The sequence below is a fragment of the Sminthopsis crassicaudata genome, chromosome 1 (assembly GCF_048593235.1).
Source record: "Sminthopsis crassicaudata isolate SCR6 chromosome 1, ASM4859323v1, whole genome shotgun sequence".
Lineage (NCBI taxonomy): Eukaryota > Metazoa > Chordata > Mammalia > Dasyuromorphia > Dasyuridae > Sminthopsis > Sminthopsis crassicaudata.
The window spans coordinates 463,545,935-463,568,028 of record NC_133617.1 but is presented as its reverse complement, the minus strand read 5'-3'; the positions used below and the strand labels follow the sequence as shown (position 1 = coordinate 463,568,028).

The 22,094-nt window shown below is 34.8% G+C and overlaps 1 protein-coding gene and 1 pseudogene across 1 annotated transcript in view; one reads left to right on the top strand and one right to left on the bottom strand.

The window, feature by feature from the left end:
* SNX30 (sorting nexin family member 30) overlaps nucleotides 1-22,094 on the top strand; it is a 167,142-nt gene that overhangs the window by 64,158 nt on the left and 80,890 nt on the right. Inside the window, exon 2 of the mRNA XM_074280851.1 lies at nucleotides 6,688-6,879. Within this exon, the coding sequence (XP_074136952.1) occupies nucleotides 6,688-6,879 (192 nt within the window). The remainder of the gene's footprint in view (nucleotides 1-6,687; nucleotides 6,880-22,094) is intronic.
* Nucleotides 2,536-6,261, bottom strand: LOC141552232 (protein NDRG2 pseudogene; annotated as a pseudogene).

Genomic DNA, 22,094 nt, shown 5'->3' with positions numbered 1-22,094 from the left:
CTAGTGTTTGTTGCCAGCTGTCTGGCCCTTACTGTCTCTCTCCTGCTTCCGATTGAAACAGACCTTCTCTGGTCTGCTTCCTCCCACAAACTCTCTGCCCCAGTGAGGTTGCACTGCCACACTGAGATTGCTCTGCCCCAGGGCGCTCTCTGCTCTGTCTGTGCTGGTGTTTGTGGTCAGCTGTTTGTGCTTTGCTGCCTCTGTGCTGTTTCTGATTGAAACAGATCTTTTCTGGTCTGTTTCTTCCCCGTAAATTCTCTGCTCCAGGACTCTGAGATGTTTGCACTGGCATTTGTACTGGTTGCCCTGGCTACCTCCTTCCCGGTTCCTATTGAAACAGACGTTTTTTTTTTTTTTAAGCAATTTTTGCAATTATCTTCTGCTGATAATTTGTTGCACTCCCAATATTTGTGGGTTCTGTCTATCCAGAGCTAATTTAGAGGCTGAATTTCTTAATTATTGTGAGGGTTGTAAAGAAGGTCAGAGAGAAACATGTGTCCTCTCCACCATCTTCTCAAATTATGAATTTAAAGCATCTTGCAAATCATAAAGCATTGTATAAATGAAAGTGCTTAAACAAGCTCTTTTATGGTCATTAAATCAAAAAGTCTTCCTATATTTCTTAGAAATCTTAGTTTCTAGATTCAGCATGCTATATATTGAGCCACCTAGCTGTCCGATAATTTCTTAGAGTATAATAATATTCCATATATTCATATGTTATGAATATAATATATGAGCCCATTTTGTTACCTTTTTAAAAAATCTTGCTAAAATTGTGCATCTTTGAATAGTTTGTCACATAAAGGATCTTTATTTTTTTTAATTACTCATTTGAAGAAAATGTAAGAAAGGGAAATATGTAAAGATTATAAGAAAAAAACAAATAAAAATTTTCATCTGAGGTTTAACAAAGGTGATTTTTGTTTTAAAATTAAACATAAAATAAGAAAAGAAAAAAAAGGCCACTTGCACAACCGAACACAAAAGAGGATTCAAAATATAAAGCAAGAAGTTTATGTTTCAAGAAAACCTATATAATAAATACTACACTTTGTATTCAGAGCTGTACATCTGTGCTTCCTTGTAGGTTTTCTTCTGTCTGAAGGTAGAGCCTAGTTGGTGGGTTTTTTTTTTTAAGTATTTCTGATGATTCGTGTTTTTCACATTAGTTATTTCTAAATATGCTATCTTTCTATGTAGTGAGCCTTTGCTTGTAACAAAGGAGGAAAAACATATTTGAGCAAAATCAACCTTCATTATTACCACATTTGACAGTGTAACAAACATCCTATATCACTATTCCTCTATTTTTTCAGGGGTTAACTTTTTTGTTTTTAAACTTTCATATGGTTTAATGTCATGAAGTGGTAGGAGGAAATTAGTATGTTTATGAGGGCAAAAGACTCGGAGGGGCAAAGGACTGAAGGGTTCAAAAGAAACAGAAGAAGAAAAAGATAAACTATTAGTCTCTTTTAAAAATATCTTTTTTAATATTGTTTTCATTTCCATATAAATTTCCATATAAAATTCTCCTTTTTGAGAGAACTATCCATTGCTAGAAAGGATTAGGGCTTCAAAGAAGCAATTCAGCAAAACTAACCAGCATATCAGCTGAATCTGGCAATATAGTTTATGTTTATAGATTTATAGTCTACTTTTGTAAAGAAGAGAGAGGTATATTTTTTCACTTTTTTCTAACTCTAAATTTGGACATCATAATTATATGATGGGTTCTTTTTGTTCTTCCTGTTTACATTTTTATCATATTTAATGACTGACTCTGCTTACTTCACTTTTTTAGTTCTGAACTTTTCATATCCATTGTTTCTTATGGCACAATAATATCTCATTTAGATTAATGTGGCACAAATTGATTTGCTCTTCCCTAATTGTTGGGTATATACTTTGTTCCCAGTCCCAGTCTTTTTGTTAGTACAAAAAGTGCTACTATAAATATTTTATTATATGTGGGAAGTTTCTGAATTTGATCTCCTTGGGATAAATGCCTAGCTGGGATACAGGGGATTCCCTGGATCAGATGACACTGAGATTTCAATTACTTGTTTTAACATAATCCCAAATTGATTTTCAGAATGGTTGGACTACTTTCACAGTTTCACCAGTGCTATCTTAGTTTATTCACAGAATCACCATTAGCAACTCCATCCCCAGTGGATCACCCAAATGCTCTTTCTTATTATAGCACATCCTGGGATAGAAAAAAAAAAAAGAATCTGAACTGAGATATGGAAACTCTTCTAGCCTCATCTGAAGATTCCAGTATCAAGAAATAGCATGTCATCTCCAAGTCTTCTTCCAAAATAAAGAGATAATCCAGAAATGAAAAGTCAGGGGTCTGGGTGCCTAAGAGACATTAAGATCGTTCTCCCAGAGTTTGGGGAGGGGAAAGGGTCCACAAGTTAAAGGTTAAAGTAGAAATTAAAAAGTCAAAGTCCTCTCTCTGCAGAATCTGTCCTAACTCTCTCTCTTGTTCTCTCTCTGGCCTATCACACCTGTATACCCACTCTGGGATTAGATCTGGAATGCAGCGGGGGGAGGTGTGGGCCAGGTCCTTCTAAAGGGGAGAAAGGGATCTACGACAAGAACCTTCATAATGTGTCCTAGAGACCCAGAAGGAACAATCCCAGAGTTGCTGCTGAGAGATGGTTCAAGAATAACCTCCATCAATTGAAGCCCTATGGTTAGGGAGGCAGTTTGATATTGAGATAATCAGATCAGATCATACAGGAAGATGCCATGTAGCTCATGCTTTGAACAAAATACTTGAAGGCTTCAGTAAGCTTGCCTGGCTGAGTCAACTGGGTTTGCCTTCCAGAATCTGCCATCTTGAGGAAAGAGGTCTTGGTTGGGTGTAGCTTCAAGTTGCATTCCACTACAGCATCTTCAAAGGGTGCTACAGGGCACTTGAGAAAGTTGCGTCAACCTCGTGCTCAAAATGCAGGTCTTGGCAGTTGTAGCTATTCTAGATGATCTCAGTGTTCTCTAGTTTGTAAGGTGCATATCTCAGCACCATTGCACCAGTTCTGAATGACCAGACAATTATTCCTGACTGAAGGAAGTGTTCAAGATCATCTCAGGGATAGAAGAGATCAGACCAGTCAACTTGTGGGTAGCCTAGTCCTTTTAGTCCTTAGCATTGCAGTCAATGTTGATGAGATTAAGAACTTCCACTATGCCTGGGTTTAAAAGAGCAAAATAAGATGGGCTCCAGCTCCAACCCCAACTCCAATTATGTTAAAGAAGTTGAAATATTCCAGGATAATAGGGATCATGCCTGGTCCAGAGATAGATACTGTTACCCCAAAGGGAATATAGGTGCTCCATCCTTCATGCCAGAAACTTCCCCATGAACATGAACAAAGTTCTTAATAACTTCCTTAGCAGGAATTTCTTAAAAGATGTTTCATTTGTATTCCCCCACACACATCCAATTCATGATATGTACTGCCAGAATCACTTTTTTTTTTTTTGCCATGTCTCGTTTTGTCATTTCTCTTCTTAAAAATTATCTTCAATAATTTTCCATTGCAGGAGTAAAGATCGAACTTCCTTTGTCTGGTTTTCAAGGCTCTCAATAATTCTGAAGCAGCCATTCTTTTTTGGCCTTCTTTTATTACTCCTTCCCACACTGGACTCCACTTAGGTACCACATTGCTCTGCCTTAGAGCCATTGCTTGGTCCCAATGCCTGGAACACTATCTTTTTTTCCTCTTGACCTGATGAATTCTTACTTATCCTTTCAAGCTTATCTCAGATGCTGCCTTCTTCAGGAAGCTTTTTCTAATCTATCTTTTCCCCTCTTCCCCTCTATTTAGGGCCAGCTAGGTGGCATGGAAGATAAAGTGCTGAACCTGGAATCAGAAAGACCTGAATTCAAACATAACCCTAGACACTTAATGTGTGATACTGGGCGCGAATTTATTTATTTATTTTTTGGTGAGGATCAAATAAGAGAATAATTGTAAAGTGCTGAAAGTGTTATATAAATGCTGTTAATGCTACTGCTGCTGCTGTTACTACTACTACTATTCCTCTCTGCTGCACTATAGAAATATCTTTAGTATAATTATTAAGAACAGTTTTGAAGAATAAGTGAGAATGAAGGTTAGTTCATTTTTTCATTTTTAAGAGTTATTCGATGTTACTATGTGCCTCTACAAGGAAGCTTTTGGGCTACTTCCTTTCTCTTGGCCTCAGTTTACTATCTGTAAAACAAGATTATACTAAATTACTCCAAGGTCCCTGTGATCTTATAGTTCATTTATTAAGTGCCTATTAAGTGCTGATCCCTATCCTTAAGGTGCTCAAAATCTAATGAGGGAGACAATACAAAAAAAGGAAGCTGGGCAGACGAGGGGGATCGAAGGGGATACCAGGACAGAAAAGTCTTGTTCGGTAGAATTGAAGTCAAGCAAAACAACAGATAGATAGAAGTGAGTTTGTGGAAAGTCCATTCACCATACAAGCACTGCCACCACCTGTCAGAATTTGGATATCTACCCAAGCTGGTATTACAGGTTCAAGTAAATAAAATAGGATCCCAGCAAATGAAAGATTCCAACTTCCTTTAGTCATATGATACTTAGTCCAATGATCCATCTCTTAGCTCTCCTCAGTTTTCTTTGCTTTGGAAAATACATTTTTAGTTTTGTTTGGTTTGTTTTTTGTCTTGTGACCTTATGTTTAGAAAATATTTTTGGAGAGGGCAGAGCGGGGTGGTGTGATCTCTCGAAAGCAAGGAGCTTTTGGGGAGGTTCTCACTCAGACCTTGAAAAGTAATAGTTGTCTCCTCACTTGTTTGGTTTTTTTTTCTTTTTTTTGTATAGAAACTGAACCCTTACCTAGAAGGCTTTTTGGTTGTGGTGAGGAGAAAAGGTGGCTTTTGATCTAGAATACATAACTAAAGAATTTGGTTAGAAAATCTGAGGACAGTTCCCTCTTATTCCCTTAGAAAAGTCTAAAGATTTTCCCCTGCCTTCTGAATATAGGGAGGAAATACCACAGAAGCAGTGGTATCTACATTTATCTGAGTATTGTAATAAAGCATAGTCTGCTTGTTTTGTGGGCCGTTTTTTTTTAAACTGAGATTTAGGAAAATCATTAACTTGAATTTTGTGTGAGTGCTACTGGCTGAATCCACAAGGCCAAATGGCTTATTCCCTCATCCTTTTCTGGCATCCACCCTCTTTATTCCGTTCAGAAAGTTAGTAAAACTGACATAAATTTGATCTGTAACTTTAGGCGAAATACATTTAAATTTATGGCCTTTTCCCAAATTTAGGGGAAATCATTACTTAGCCTCAAAGTAATCTTATCTGTTCACTCACAGAGATGTAACTAGAGCAGGACTACTTGGGCTTTGTCTAAAATGCTAGATTTAAAGGGTGCTGGCAAAAACATTGAAATATTATTAGGTCACAACCTAATGTAGATATAATAAACAAAACTCAAATGGATTTCTAATCTTGTTGATTTGGAAATTATCTTCAACAATACTAATTGAAATCTATGCATATCTGAGTATCTTGTCCATGTCATTCCATCACCACAAGAGATCCATCCAACATGCTGAAAGCCTTTCTCATTCTGGCAACATTTCTAGTTCCTCACATGACTAGTTCATTTTCTTTTTTCTTTTTAACCATATAATTCCTTGATGACATATTTTTTCTCATTCTTTAGAGTTTTATGTTCCATTTATACCTACCATGTACTTCGTTGTTACTTTATGTGTGTTACTAATTTTTAATTTATCTTCCAGGTCTTGTAAACAACACTGGCAGTATTTTAGTATTAAAAGTACTTACTATTAAAATTTTTTTCTTGGAATTCTATGGATGATGCTTTCTTCTTGCTCAGTTGCCTAGGCAGTGAGGTATGAAGAAATGCTAGAATTATTGTACTAAGATCAATAACTTTTAAAAGATTTAGTCATTTCCTAGCTGGGTGGTGGTGATATGTGTATGAGTGAGTGAGTGTGTATATGTGTATATATGTAAACACAAATGTTCCATAAAAATTAAGCCAATATTGTGTTTTAAGGATACGGAAAAAAATGTTCATGGCTAAATTTCCCTTCTTCCCCCTATATACAGCATATCTGAGTATTACAGTTTTTCTTTTCTTTTTTTCCAATCCTCTTGCATTTTTGATGTGTGGATTTTTTCCCCTAGGACTTTTTAATTTTTAAAGCTGTATCATTGGGTTTTCTGTATCATTTCTTACCTTGTAGGACATAGCACTGTGTTCAAAGTAGGAGAGCAAGGGTGGGAGATTCCCAGAGTATGTAGTTAAAAGGCTTCTTATTAGCTCAGAACATTAAGGTTCTTATGAGGATAAGAGTCATGGAATTCATACATGAGTTCAGGTTTATGGTTGTAGCTTGCTCCGCTTAAATAGATGGAGAAGGAATCATTTAGCAAGTTAACTTTTGTTAAGAATGCTGAAGTAATCGCAACAAGGATGAGAAATGTTTTTCCTTTGAGTTCAGAGTTTTATATCTTTATATCAACAAGTTCCCTGGTTGAAACAAAACATTAAATGATAAAACTAAAATTATAAAGGTTATGTTCAAAACAAAACTGACATTATACAGAATTTATTTTTTAGGAGTTTAATCCCTTTGCATATTTTTTAAAACAGTTTATCTTTATTATTTTTTAGGACCTCAGTTTGCCTAATGGTGGAACTCCTGCAGGTACTTCTAGCCCAGCCTCTTCATCTTCACTTCTCAACAGACTGCAGCTGGATGATGATCTTGATGGTGAGACCAGAGACCTATTTGTCACAGTTGATGATCCCAAGAAACATGTCTGTACAATGGAGACCTACATCACATACAGGGTCACTACAAAGGTAGGCCTTAGCAATTAGGGTCCAAACAGTGACCAAGTGGGGCTTGGTATGGGACCTATTATTGGTCATTCATTGAAAGCCAGAGTGATCAGGGTTTAAGGAACCTACTCCTAAACACCAAAATATATTGGCTCAGAGTAAATATATATAGCAACTATTTCTATTTTGTCCAGAAACCCTGAGAGTCTTCCTCTTCCAGAATGATTTTTTTTTTTGACTAGGTAAAAGATGCCATTTTCTGCCTCATTTCATACCTAACCTTAATCACTGATTGAGCATTGCTTCAGAAAACTGAAACTTGTTAAAGACCTTACCTTAAAAAAGCCAACTACATCCAGGACCATCTCTAGTCATCCTGATAAATATCTTGCTATTGGACTCAGATGACTCTGGAGGAGAAAGTGAAGCTGAGGACCTTGCACACCCTTCCCTCACTGCAGTCCAATTCACTTGCATGATACGGCATCACGTCTCTGATGTCATGGTCCTCTTTGAGAATAAAGGATAAATATCAGCAACAACAAAGTCTTAACAATTTAATGCTGAATAGGGATAAGTTTCTTGGAAAATAGTGACCTTTCCTATCCAGAAAGCTATCTGTTACAAAGCTAAAGCATTTTTACAGATTAATTTAATCTTTATTTAATAGTGTGATTTAAGATGGTTTAATATAATTGTTCAGGTATAACCTGTATCAGATTGTTTGCTGTCTTGGGAAAGGATGAAAAGAGAGAGGAAGGGAGAAAATAGATAAAAATCAAAATCTTATAAAAGTAAATGTTGAAAACCTATCTTTATATATAATTGAAAAAAATAAAATACTATTAAGTTGGGGGGGCCAGAGAAAAAAAGATGAACTATATGATATTTAGAAGTAAAGGATTCTATATTTCATTAAAAAGAAATTAGCAATGTGGTTCAATAAAAGAAATTCTGGATTTCAGGTTAAAATCTTGGCTCTGCTACTTGCTACCTGAAGCTTGAAGCTGAAGAAATTCAGCTTCCTCATCTGTAAAATGAGAATAAATAATCTCTTGGTTACCTTTTGTGATCTCTGAACTCCCTGATGTGTTGTCTTGAAATGAAACAAAATAATGGTGAAAGATTTTTCTTTTATTTAAAAGAATGTTTTATTGATATTTATTTGTTTTGCTTGACTGTATTTTCAGTTACCCTAGGAGTGGGACGGGCAGAAGTCACTGAGAAATGATAAGGATATTAAAAATATTAAATTAGCAAATTTATTTTTTACGTCCTTCTAATTTAGCAATGATTTCCCCCAGGGGGGGCAGTGAGGTAAGAAACAGCAGAAAAGAGAAATTAGAATCAGCAAACAAATTAATGTCTTAGCCATATGACTGAGATATGTCTGAGAACATATGTCTAATTTTTTACTTCTAGTCTGCTATATATTCAAGAGGCAGGAGACATCCCTTGAGCCTCAGTCCTCCAAATTTATGATTGATCATTACATTGCTCAGAGTTCTGAAAGTTCTTCACTATTGTTTACCTTTACATTATTGTACTAATGATGGAAATTGCTCTGTTGCTTCTGCTTACTTTTCTGTGTGTCCATTCATACAGAGGGAAAAATATTTGGAATAAAATATTTTTACTATGTAATATTTTATTTTTAAAATTATATATAAAAACTATTTTCAATATTCATTTTTAAACATTTTGAATTCCAAATTCTCTCCTTTTCTCTTACTCTGTAAGAAGACAAACAATTTGATATAGATTATACATAGTCATGCAAAATATATTTCCATATTAGCCATGTTATGAAAGAAAATGCAACTTCCCCTACCTGTCCTCCAAAACAAGAAAAATAAAGTTTTTTTAAAGTGTTCTTAAATCTGAATTCCGTTCTTTCTCTAGAACTAGCATATTTTTCCATCAGGTAAGTCTTTCACAGTTTTTTTTTTTGATCATTCTATTGTTGAGAATAGCTAAGTCATTTACAGTTGTTTATTGTGTAATATTGCTGGTGCTATATGCAATTTTTCCTTGTGCTGATCACTTCACTCTGTATCAGTTCATGTAATTCTCAGGTTATTCTGAAATAATCCTGCTCATCATTTCTTATCGCATAATTCCACAAATTATATGCCACAAATTATACAACCATTCTCCAGTTGATGGATTTTCCATCAATTTCCAATTTTTTGTCACCAGTAAAAGAGCAGTTAAAATATTTTTGTGTAAATATATTCTTTTCTTTTTTGTTGTTTTTTTATCTCTTTGGGATACAGATATTGTATGGTAGTGATATTGCTGGGTAAAGGCCATGCATGGTTTTATATCTTTGGATATAGTTCTTTTTTTTTTAATTACAGCTTTTTATTTACAAACATATGCATGGATAATTTTTTCAACATTGACCCTTGCAAAACCTCCTGTTCCAAATTTTCTCCTCTTTCCCCCCAACCCCTCCCCTAGATGGCAGATAGTCCATTATATGTTAAATCCAATATATGCATATATATTTTTACAGTTATCTTGCTGCACAAGAAAAATTGGATCTAGAAAGAAAAATAACTGAGAAGGAAAACAAAAATGCAAGCAAACAATAACAGAAAGACTAAAAATGCTGTGTTGTAGTCCACACTCAGTTCCCATAGTACTCTCTCTGAGTGTAGCTGATTCTCTTCATCACAGAACAATTAGAACTGGTTTGAATCAACTCATTGTTGAAGAGAGTCACATCCATCAGAATTGATCATCGTATAGGATTGTTGTTGAAGTATATAATGATCTCCTGGTTCTGTTCATTTCACTCAGCATCAGTTCACATAAGTCTCTCCAAGCCTCTGTATTCATCCTGCTGGTCATTTCTTACAGAGCAATAATATTCCATAACATTCAACACAATTTATTTAGCCATTCTCCAATTGATGGACATCCATTCATTTTCCAGTTTCTTGCCACTACAAAGAGGGCTACCACAAACATTTTTGCACATCTCTTTGGGATATAACACTGCTCGATCAAAAGGTATGCACAATTTGATAACTTTTTGAGCATAGTTCCAAATTGCTCTCCAGAATGGTTGGATTCGTTCATAGTTCTACCAATAATGTATCAGTGTTCTTTGGGTATAGTTCTAAAAATTGCTCTCCAGATTGGTTGATTGATTCAGCACTGACATTGCATTCATGTCACAGTTTTCCCACATCTCAAAAATTTATCATTTTCCTTTTCTGCCATATTAAATAATCTGATAGGTATAAAGTAGTACTTTGGAGTTGTTTTAATTTGCATTTTTAATAATAATGGACTAGAACATTATTTTCACATGACTATAGATAACTTTCTTTACTTCTGAAAACTGCCTGATTTTAAAATTGTTTTCTACTTCTGGGGTGGATTGGGCACTGTCCCAAGCTTCAGGATTTTTGTGCAGCTGTTTTCTGAGATAGTTCTGGAGATCTATAAGTTTTTAGTTCTTCCAAAATGGTATGATCTAAGGAGAGGTGTGTTTAGTGCAATCCTAGTTGGTGATCTGGTCTTTGAGCTACCATGTGCACTCATTTCTACCCTGTTCACTTACAGCTCATGAGTGAGGTCTCTGCTACAAGCCCTGATGGAGTGCTTCTCCTTCCCTGGGACTAAGACATAGGATTAAGATCTAGATGTGCCTATGGACAATGCAACAGAGTCCTGCACCCAGTTTCTGCAAAGAGACCTCCATAATCTATCTCTGACCATGTGTTGGACCCTCTTCTCCTCCTGTGATCTGAGAGCCCCTGAAGCTTTGGCTGCTGATTCAATGAGCCCCAATGCCTACTGGCTTGCCAGACATTTCGTGCACTAAACTATGCTCCACTGTCACCTCAGTGTGGCAGACTTTTCCTGTTGACTTTCTAGGTTTTCTCAGGCTGGAAAATTGTTTCATCTTATCCTTTTATGGATTCTGCCACTTCTGTGTAGAGGGGAATTTGGGAGTGCTCAGGAGATTGAATCCCTGCCCTTTTTTTGACATCTTGGTTCTGCCCTCCTATAATGAAATATTTTAGAAATTTTTTTCCAGATCATAATAATTTATTCTTAATGACAGTCAGAATGCCATAATGGGAAAATTACTGGCATCAGAATCTTGAATCTCAGGCCTAAATCTGTTATTTGTTAGATGACCCATTATGCATGATTCTTTCAAAAAAAAGTTCAAGGGCTAATCTAGATCTGTAAGGTATTCTACAGATTTTCTATTTGTAGGAGTGTGCTTATGTCTTTATGCTTCCAATATTCAGTTCCTTTATTTGAAGCATATATACATTTCTGCAAAACTCTAAGATCACTAATTATAATTTGTTAGTGAATTAGTCAATAACTTAAGAGATAGTGTGAAGTAATGGATAAAGAGCCAGTCTTAGAATCACAAAGTCCTTCTTCTCATATTTACTGGCTGTGTGACCTTGGCAAATCACTTAACCTCTCAGTGTTTTAGGCAACTCTCAATGATTATAAAATGAAGAGGAGCTGCTGACCTATATTAGTAGAGGGAGTTTTCTCACCTGGGAATTTTCCAGTGATATAGAACCAGTCTCTATTCCTGTCTTTAATCTGTTACTTAAATGAAGCCCTTTTCGTCACCCCAGTGGGTATGACCAAAGTAATCAGTAACTTGTGGCTAACATTGTTGTTATTGCAGACCTTTTAATTCTGTGAGACTTTCTTTCAGAAAGTTTTTACCTTAGGGTATAATCTGGCAGAGCCTATGCTCTGAGAGCATAGCCTACAATAGCCCAAGGACCTCTATGTTCTATGATAAACCATCAAAATAAGATTTTGCTGGAGGTTATATTGATGTTATATCTTTTTAAAGAGTGGACAAGTTTGGATGTTTATTTTTTGTTTTGTTTTTGCCACATTTGATGAAATGTAAAACCTCTTTCCTTCATTGGTAGTCCCTTTGTGCTATAAACAGTTCTTCAATAAGATGGTATGATATAAGATCAGTGGCTTATCTTGCTGATACAACAAAGTTTCTTTGCTGCAATTCTTGACCCCCTCCCAAGAGATTCTTCTGACTTGTGATTTACCTCTAAATATGCATATTCCTTCTCATTCTATTTTTACTCAGTTATACAAATTCACAGTACATCATTTTTTCCATTTCACTCTCTCATTCTAGATGAGGGTAGTGCCATTTTGTAAAACAGGAAATGATGACTGTTAAAATGTCTCTTCTGAGTTCTGTCCAGTTCTCTTTTCCAGCTTCTTGCTTTTGAAGCCATTTCCAGTACCTCAAAACCAACTTGAATAAAGGCAAACTAAATTTCAATATGGATGTCAGTCTCATTTTCCTTTTGCTGTCATTCTCCATCACTCTTTCTTTTTTCCTCAGTCAAATAATTTCTTCTTTGTCATTTCTGAGACCAGTGAATGTTTTATGTAAGAATCAGGTAGATCACAGTAGCTAGATAGAAGAACATGTGGAAATTGAGGGGATATGACAAGTAAAATACAGAAAAACTATAAAGGTAGAAAGGAGGTAGGCAGTGAAAGGTGTTAAAAGTGAAATGGAAGGTTTTACATTTTTACAAATTCGTTTACATTTTCATAACTTTCAGTTACAGGGAACCATGGAATTTACTGAATAAAGAGTTCACATAGTCAAACCTACGTTTTAATAAAATCATTTTTGTAGCAGAGCATAGGGTGGATTGAAATAGGGAGAGAGAGGCTTGAGGCAGAGAGACAAATTAGAAGGTTTTCTTCTGGACTTAATCATTCATGAGAGAAATGATGTTGGTCTGCAATGATGTTGGGTTGTGTAAGTGGAAATAAAAAGATGTAATACAAAAGATGTTGAAAAGGTAGAAATGACAAGATTGGATAAATGCGATAAATCTGAATAAGAAGTTGAGCGTTTCAATTGAGATTTCAATCCTGGATGGCTAAGATAATGATTGTGCTCTTTGCAGGGAGAAAGCTTTGAGTTCTGTGCTGGCCATACTGAGTGTGAGATGCCTTTGGGAAATTCAGTTCCAGATCTGTTTCTTGCACACTTAAAGGCATTAGTTTAATTTACCAAGAATTCTCTTTGGAAGGAATCTTCAGAATGGGATAGAAGAGTAGAGCTAGGCTCAAACTCTTTATTTCAGCAATTGAGGTAACTTATCTGTAAAGAGATATTGGAATAACCAAATGGAAATTTTTCATAATTGTCTTCCTTTCCTCACGCTCTGTCCCCTCAACCCAAAACACACACATACATCCACACCCACACACACACACAAACCCACACACACCCACACACACACACACCTTTGGAGGGTCTCAATTTAAAATACAATCTAGATGTTAGGAGCAGGGTCAGCATGGTATAGTATTGTAATCAATATTTGCCTTTGAGTGGTGCCTTTGCAAACGAACCCAGAGAAGCATGGGAAGAATTCACTTAATGCCATTGCTTGACTGCCAAAAGACTCTCTAACTGAAACCTATGCCCCTTAACTCTTCCCCTCCCCCTTCCAGCTTGCTTTGTTTATATAAAATTAAGAATGACAGACTGTTCAATGTGAGCAGAATGTTGGTGCTTCATAATCATGAGCTTATTTGGAAGAGGAGATGCCTGTTATGCCAGGAAAAGCTAGATCGAGGGAAAATGAGCATTCTAGCAAATAGAGATTATCTCAGGTATTAGGAGACTGCCAATTTAGCCATGCTTGGCAATATTGTAATTTTCATTTGATAATCTATGATCTGCTAATTCTCTTTAATGGCAAACATTACAAGATATGCAGCCTTCTTTCACTCTAGCCAAAACAGTACACAATGGGGGAAGAGTTGGACTCTCTGGATTCAAAAGTAACCTGTTCCTTTCAAAATCTGCCATAGGGTTATTTTTAAAACAAAATTTGATACTGTTATTTTGTATTTATCCAATGTCCTGTGTCTGGATGAGTTTGTGTAGGAAAAAAATTGGACATGAAACAGATCACTATTATGTTCAGCTTGCATTTAGTTTTTTTATTACAACTTTTTTTTTCAAAGCATATGCATGGAAAACTTTCCAACATTAACCCTTGCAAAACCTTGTTTCAAATTTTTCCTTCCTTTCCCACTACCTCCTCCCCTAGACGGCAAGTAATCTATGTTAAGCATGTTAAAAAAAATCTATCTATCTATCTATTAAATCATATATATATATATATATATATATATATATATATATATATATATATATATATACATATATATATATACAATTATCATGTTGCATAAGAAAAATCAGTTCAAAAAGGAAAAAAGATGAGAAAGAAAGCAAAATGCAAGCAAACAATAAAAAGAGTAAAACCTCTATGTTTTGATCCATGCTTAGTTCCCACAGTCCTCTCTCTGAATCTAGATAGCTATCTCTATCACAACACCATTGAAACTGGCCTCAATCATCTCATTGTTGAAAAGAGTCATCAGAATTGATTATCATATAATCTTGCTGTTGTCATGTATAATGATCTCCTGGTTCTGCTCATTTCACTCAGCATCAGTTCATGTAAGTCTCTCCAGGCCTCTCTGACATCATCCTGCTGGTCATTTCTTATAGAACAATAATATTCCATAACTTATTCAACCATTCCCTAACTGATGGGCATCCACTCACTTTCCAGTTTCTTGGCACCAGAAAAAGGGCTGCCACAAACATTCTTTCAGCTTGCATTTTAAAGAAATAATTTAATAAAGTGAAAATGTAAATTTCAAAACCGTCCTTTTTATCAAAACCTTCTTCTGAACCTTCTATTCTTATTAGATATCTAAAAAAAAAGATTCTCAAATACTCTTTTCTTAACCTTTTCTGAGGGGAAGTATTCTTATTGTTAGTCCTTTCCCCTACCAAATTCTTGTTCTACTACTCCACTAATAAAAATAAATCTTCTTTTGTAACAAAAACAAATCTTCCTTTGAAAGGAACAAGAGAAAAACAAATCTATCTGTGGGGGTGTCCAAAAATCTATTTCATTTTGTCCTCAAGTCTCTTACCTCTTTGAAATCTCGTGGGTAACAAACATGCTTTTTCATTAGTCCTCTGGATAGGTAATTGGTCATTGCATTGATTTGTGCTCATAAGTCTTTCAAAATTGTTTTTCTTATCAAGCCATTCTCCAATTGATAAATGGTCAAAGGATATGAACAATTTCCAGATGATGAAATTGAAACCATTTCTACTCATATGAAAGAATGTTTCAAATCACTATTGATCAGAGAAATGCAAATTAAGAAAACTCTGATACCACTACACACCTGTCAGATTGGCTAAGATGACAGGAAAAGATAATAACGAATGTTGGGGATGTGGGAGAGCACATTTTGGAGAGCAATCTGGAATTATGGCCAAAAAGTTATCAAACTGTGCATACCCTTTGATCCAGCAGTGCTACTACTGGGCTTATATCCCAAAGAGATACTAAAGAAGGGAAAGGGACCTGTATGTGCCAAAATGTTTGGTGGTAGCCCTTTTTGTAGAGGCTAGAAACTGGAAATTGAATGCCCATCAGATTGGAGAATGGATGGGAAAATTGTGGTATATGAATGTTATGGAATGTTATTCTGTAAGAAATGACCAACTGGAGGAATACAGAGAGGCTTGGAGAGACTTACATCAACTGATGCTGAGTGAAATGAACAGAACTAGGGGATCATTATACACTTCAACAATGATACTGTATGAGGATGTATTCTGATGGAAGTGGATATCTTCAACATAGAGAAGAGCTAATTCAGTTCCAATTGATCAATGATGGACAGAATCAGCTACATCCAGAAAAGGAACACTGGGAAATGAGTGTAAACTGTTTGCACTTTTGTTTTTCTTCCCAGGTTATTTTTACCTTCTAAATCCAATTCTCCCTATGCAACAAGAGAACTGTATGGATCTGCACATATATATTGTATCTAGGATATGTTTTAGCATGTTTAACATGTATAAGACTGTCTGCCATCTAGGGGAGGGGGTAGAGAGAGGGAAGGGAAAAGTTGGAACAGAAGTGAATGCAAGGGACAATGTTGTAAAAATTACCCATGTATATGATCTGTAAATAAAAAGGTATGATTTTTAAAAATTGTTTTTCTTTATAATGTTTTGGTTATTGCATAAAATAATATATTGGTTATACTCACTTCACTCTATATTTATTCATGTGTTTTCCCAAGTTTATTCAAATCCATAATTTTTTTATTGTTTCTTACAAAACAGTAAAATTCAGTTTACTTCTATTTGATTTGTTTAGCAATTCTCCTTAATTTCCAATTCTTTCCCTCAAAGAAAAAAATTCTGCTATGAATATTTATATATATGGGTCCTTTTTATCTTTGAAGTATCTGCCTGTTCTTGGTAGCGCTAGGTCAAAGAATATAAACACATGCAATAACCTATATTGGATTGGATGGAGGTTGGGAGGGAAAGGATAGAATTTGGAACTTAAAACTTATTTTTAAAAATGTTAGAAATTGTTTTAATATGTAATGGAGAGAAAAATAATATGTTATTATTTTTTGAAATTTTATTTTTTACATAATATTTTCTCTAATTACATTCAAAATAATTTTTTTACATTTGCTTTTAAGATTTTTGAGTTCTGAGTTCTCTCCCTTACCTCCACAATTAAGAAACCACATATGTAGTTATGTAAAACATTTCTGTAATAAAATAAAATAGTATTAAAAACACAGTATTAAAAGAATGAAGGAGAAAATGTTAATAATGTACATTAAACTTAAAAGTGTAGGGGCAGCTAGGTGGCGCAGTGGATAGAGCACCAGCCTTGAATTCAGGAGGACCCGAGTTCAAATCTGGTCTCAGACACTTAACAATTCCTAGCTGTGTGACCCTGGGCAAGTCACTTAACCCCAGCCTCGGGGGGGTGGGGGGAAGTATGGAAAAAATAAATGCATAAAAGAGTATGTAGTTCTTCAATATAGGCAGCTATATGTTGAAGCACATAGAGTACTGAACTTAGAATCTGGAAGTTCAAATCCAGGAAGTGGAAACTCAATATTGTTTTAATTTTCCTTATATTAATGATGTGTATCTTTTAAAAATAATAGCTCTTAATAGCAGTAAATATGCATCCATTTCATTTATTAATTTTACTTTTAGACTTTCTAATTTAGACTTCAGTTTGAATTTTTTAAATTGCTTTTGTAGGTTTTTTTTTAGATGCCTAATCCCCTGCTTTGTTCTTTCATTGATAAAAGTATTTAGAGATTCAAATTTTCATAATTTTTTTCCCTAAGGACTGTATACCTATAATATATGTAAAGCAGTTAGGTGGCTTAGTAATAGAGCGCTGGGCCTAAAGTCAGGAAGATTTGAGTTCAAATGCAATCTCAGATACTCACTAGCTGTTTGATCCTGGGCAAGTCACTTAACCTATATGAGGAGAAAGAAATGGCAAACCATTCCAGTACCTTTGCCAAGAAAATCCCATAAAAGGGTCATGAAGAGTTGGATATCACTAAACAGCAACAATTTATATATAGATAGATAGATATAGATATAGATATATATGTGTGTGTCTATATAGGTATATATTACATATATCATTTCATTTTCTTTAATGGCAAAGAGCTTGTAATGCTGTATGAAGTAAGGTACAGTTTTTTTCTGTAGAGGTTCTAACAAGAAAGATCAAATTAAAAGTATTGAATCACTTAAAGGATGTATAGGACCTCTATTTCATTTTTGTTTTATTTTCTCATTGGTGGGCAGAGTAGTAGCAGGCAGCAACTCTAATTCAGACTTCCACTTTCTGTCAATCAGAAGGGTGAATGCTAGTGTTTCTGTCTATGCTTAGTAATCACCTCAACTTACAGAAGTTATTTTTGATGAATTTTCATGTTTTTGTGCTAAGTTGGAAATTTCCTCCAGAGTTCATGTGATTTGCTATTTATTATTAAGCACCTCTCTCTTTTGAGCAAAACTGACCCTACTTATTCATTAGCATTTAATCAGTCCCATTTCTAGTCTTTTAAATATAAGAGATCCTAAGAATCTGGGCTTGGAAAGAGCTGGTCTAGAGCCTGGATCAAGCTTTCTTTTTTAAAAAATGCTTAATATTTTCTTTTTCTCTAGTTACGTGTAAAAACATTTTTTAACATTAAAAAATTTTTTTGAGTTCCAGATTCTCTCCTTTCTTCTCTTATTGAGAAGACAAGTAAATGCATAATAATCATGTTAATGAAAGAAAACATAGACCAATACCCCCCCCAAAAAAAACCCTCAAGAAAAATAAAGTTTTAAAAGTATGTTTCAATTTGTATTCAGACACCATTAGTTTTTTTTTCTGAGAATATATAGCATTTTAAGTCCTTTAGAGTTGTCTTAGATTACTGTTTTGTTGAGAATAGCTAACTCATTAATAGCTAATCATTCTGCAGTATGATACATAGTACATTTCACTTTGCATCAGTTTATGTAATTCTTTCTAGGTTTTTCTGATGTGTGCTCATCATTTCTAATTTCTACAAAGCAGCTACTTCTATCATGTTATCTTTCAAATGTGACATAGGCAGTTACTTGTGGCAAGACAAAGAATATTACATCAATCTACCCTTGAGCTAAGTCCATTTGGCTTTCTTCTCAAGGTTTCTTGGGCTTAAGTAGCTAGATTTACAACCAAGAATCACCTAGCTAGCAAAACTAAGCATAATCCTACAGAGAGGAAAAATGTACATTCAATGAAATAGAGGACTTTCAAGCATTCTTGATAAAGAGACCAGAGCTGAATAGAAAATTTGACTTACAACTATAAGACTCTAGAGAAGCATAAAAAGATAAACAGGAAAGGGAAATCATAAGGGACTTACAGCCAAACTGTTTAAGTTCCTACATGGAAAGATGATATTTGGAATTTAATAGAACTTCTCGTTCTTAGGGGAGTTAGGAGTCTATATAGCACAGGGGCGAATTGAATATGAAGTAATAATATTTTTTAAAAATTTTTGGGTGAGAAAGAAATGTACTGGAAGAAAGAGCGGTAAAATGGGGTAAATCATCTTACATAAAAGAGGCAAAGAAAAGCTTTTCAGTGGGGGGGGGGTAGTAAGGGAAAATGAGTGAAATTTACTCTCATAAGAATTGGCTTAAAGAAGGAATAATATATATACTCAATTGGAAATAGAAATATCCACCCTACAGAAAAGTGGGAGAGAAAGAGAAGAGGGTTGATAGAAGAGAAGACAGATTTGCAGAGGGTATAGTCAGAAGCAAAACATTTTTGAGGAGAGACAAGGTGAAAGAAAAGAGAATAGGACAGGGGAGGAATAAGATGGAAGGAAATACTATTAGGAAAAGTAACTGAAAAAATTTTGAATTAAGTCTCTGATAAAGTCCTCATTTCTCAAACATAGAAAAGTGAGTCAAATTTATAAAAATAAGTCACTCATCAAATGATAAATGATCAGAAGATAAAACAGTTTTCAGCTGAAATAATCAAAGCTTTTTATAGCCATATAAAAAGTTATAACTCATGTTTTTGTGGGGAGGGAAAGGCACACTTATTTAGGAAAGAGGTTGCAGGCAAAATGATGGCATATGATAGACACCAGGAATGGTAAATATGAAGCATGAGAGCATATGAAAAATAAGTGGAATTTATGATTATTCGGTAAAAAGGGAACACTCCATGAGTTTGGGGCATGTCCTTAACTATCAGGCTAAACAGTCTAAAAGTGTTAGCTATAAGGGAGAAAAGTGGGTTTGAGAAGCATAGTGGAGTTAGGGAAGTTACCACATGGCATGAGGGGAGGAAAAAGATATCACCAGGCAGAGTGCGGTGATGGATTGACCCAAAGGAGGACAATAGCAAAGCCGTGGTTCATAAGTTATTTTGTAGAAAAAATTAGTTTCAGGGACTTGACAGAACTTGGATTTCTGACTGGATTACCTCCAGAGGATGGGATCACAGAACTAAACCAATCTCTGTTATCAGAGTCTTCTTCCTGCCTGCTCTAGAAAATAGTTATCAATTCAGAACCTCAACATTTCCTCACTCTTTTAATTTGTTAAATCTTTTGAAAAGTGGGTCAAGGGGGGGGTCCCTAAACAGCAGGGGGTCTAGCACACCAATGTTGAAAATTTTAGGGGCCAAATCCTGAGACACTTAGGTAGAGTCCTGAAACTGGGAGTAAATACAGTGTCCTAAGGGGTTGAAGTATTACAGAAATAAACTGAAGCCAAAGTTTGGTGACATTACAGGGGTACAAAGTTGGTTATCAGGGCACAATAGGAGAGATTAGCACAAAGTCAATTTGCATCTTTCTGAGGACCCAGTCAGATACTGGGTAGTATTTTGCTTGGGTCCATTCACCCCAACAATCTGTTTCCCTCCAAACAAATGGAGCCCAAAGTTCTTTAGGGTATGGGATCTCATCTTCTGAAACTACTTTCTGCTGGGAATGGACATAAAACTCGAGAGGTGGGCCAGGAAGTGATTGAAATGAGTACCCAATGAATTCTGAATCAGATCCCTGAAGCTGGTCAATACAACTGTCTAGTGCTGGACATTGAAGGTGAATTGACTAAAGCTTAGAAGAAACAAACCTAACAAGCAGGGATAGTGAAGGAGTTGCTTGGATAATCAAGGATACATGTGACAAAGTGTTCAAAGGATCTAAGTCATTATTGATTGGAAAAAATGCAAATTAAAACAATTCAGTACTACATTATGTCTATAAAATTGATTAATAGGACAGAAAAAGAAAATGATTAATGGTGGAGGGGATATGGGGGAAAGTGAAACATTTTCATATGTTGGAGCTGTGAACTGACTTTGTAGAGCAGTTTGGAACTATGCATATCCTTTGACCTAGCAACACCACTGTTAGGTCTGTGTGCAAGAAGAGATAACACACACACACACACACACACCCACCACGGAGGAAAAGGACCTATATATACACAAAAATATAACTTCTTTTCTAGTGGCAATGAATTGGAAATTGAGAGGATGCCTATCAAATGGGTAATAGCTGAACAAATTATGATATGTGGTTATAATAGAATATAATTATGCTATAAGAAATGATGAGCAGAATGCTCTCAGAAAAACCTGGAGAGACTTCTATGAGTATGCTTCTATGAGCAAAGTAAAATATACTGTGTATATTATATATACACAGTATATATAATTTATATATACACAGTATATATATATATATATATATATATATATAAAATATATACACATATATACATATATATATAAAATATATATATATATGTATATATATAAAATATATATACACAGTATATATATTTATATATATATATATATACTGTGTGTGTATATATATATATATATACTGTGTGTATATATATATATATATACTGTGTATATATATATATATATATATATATATATATAACAGCAAAATTGTAAGATGATCAACTGTGGATGACTTATCTTTTTTCAGCAATACAATGATCCAAGATAACTCTGGAAGAGTTATAATGCAAAATTATACACACACACACACACACACACACACACACACACACACATATGTATGTATTACATATATAAAGAGAAATACTTGATAGTGTTTGATTGAAATTTAAACTTTATTTTTCTTGAGGTTCCCCCCCATTTCCCCTCCTCTCTTCCCCCCTTCCTTGATCTATATTTTCTTTTACAACATGATTATTAAGGAACTGTTTTGTATGTCTACATATGTATAATTTATATCAAATTGATTGCCTTTTCAGTGAGAGGGGGGCTGAGGAGGGAGGAAAGAGAATTTGGAATTTAACGTTTTAAAAGCAAATGTTAAAAATTGTTTTTACATGTACCTTGGGAAAATAAAGTATTAATAAATTAAAAAAAATAAAATGCATAGAACTACAATGGAAACTAAAAGTTGCTAAAAATAAAGATATAATTTTTTCCTATCCAAGTTCTTTAACTCCCTGAAATCTATTCACAGACCCTCTGGTTTGTGGTCTATAAACACCAGGCTTAGGAATCTGAGACTATATAATTTCTAAGGTATCTTTTAGTTCTAAAAAAATACTGCGTCTCTTTAAAAAAGCATTTGATCCTAAATAATCATATTTCCTGAAGTTGAAACAACTTTTATATGAGAGAAAGTAGGAAATTATCTAAATTAGATTCAAGGAATAATTAGTTCCCTAGGACTTGAAGAAAATAGTACAGTCAGTTCTGCTAAAAATCAATATATACATTTCTCCAAAACAAAATCACTCATGA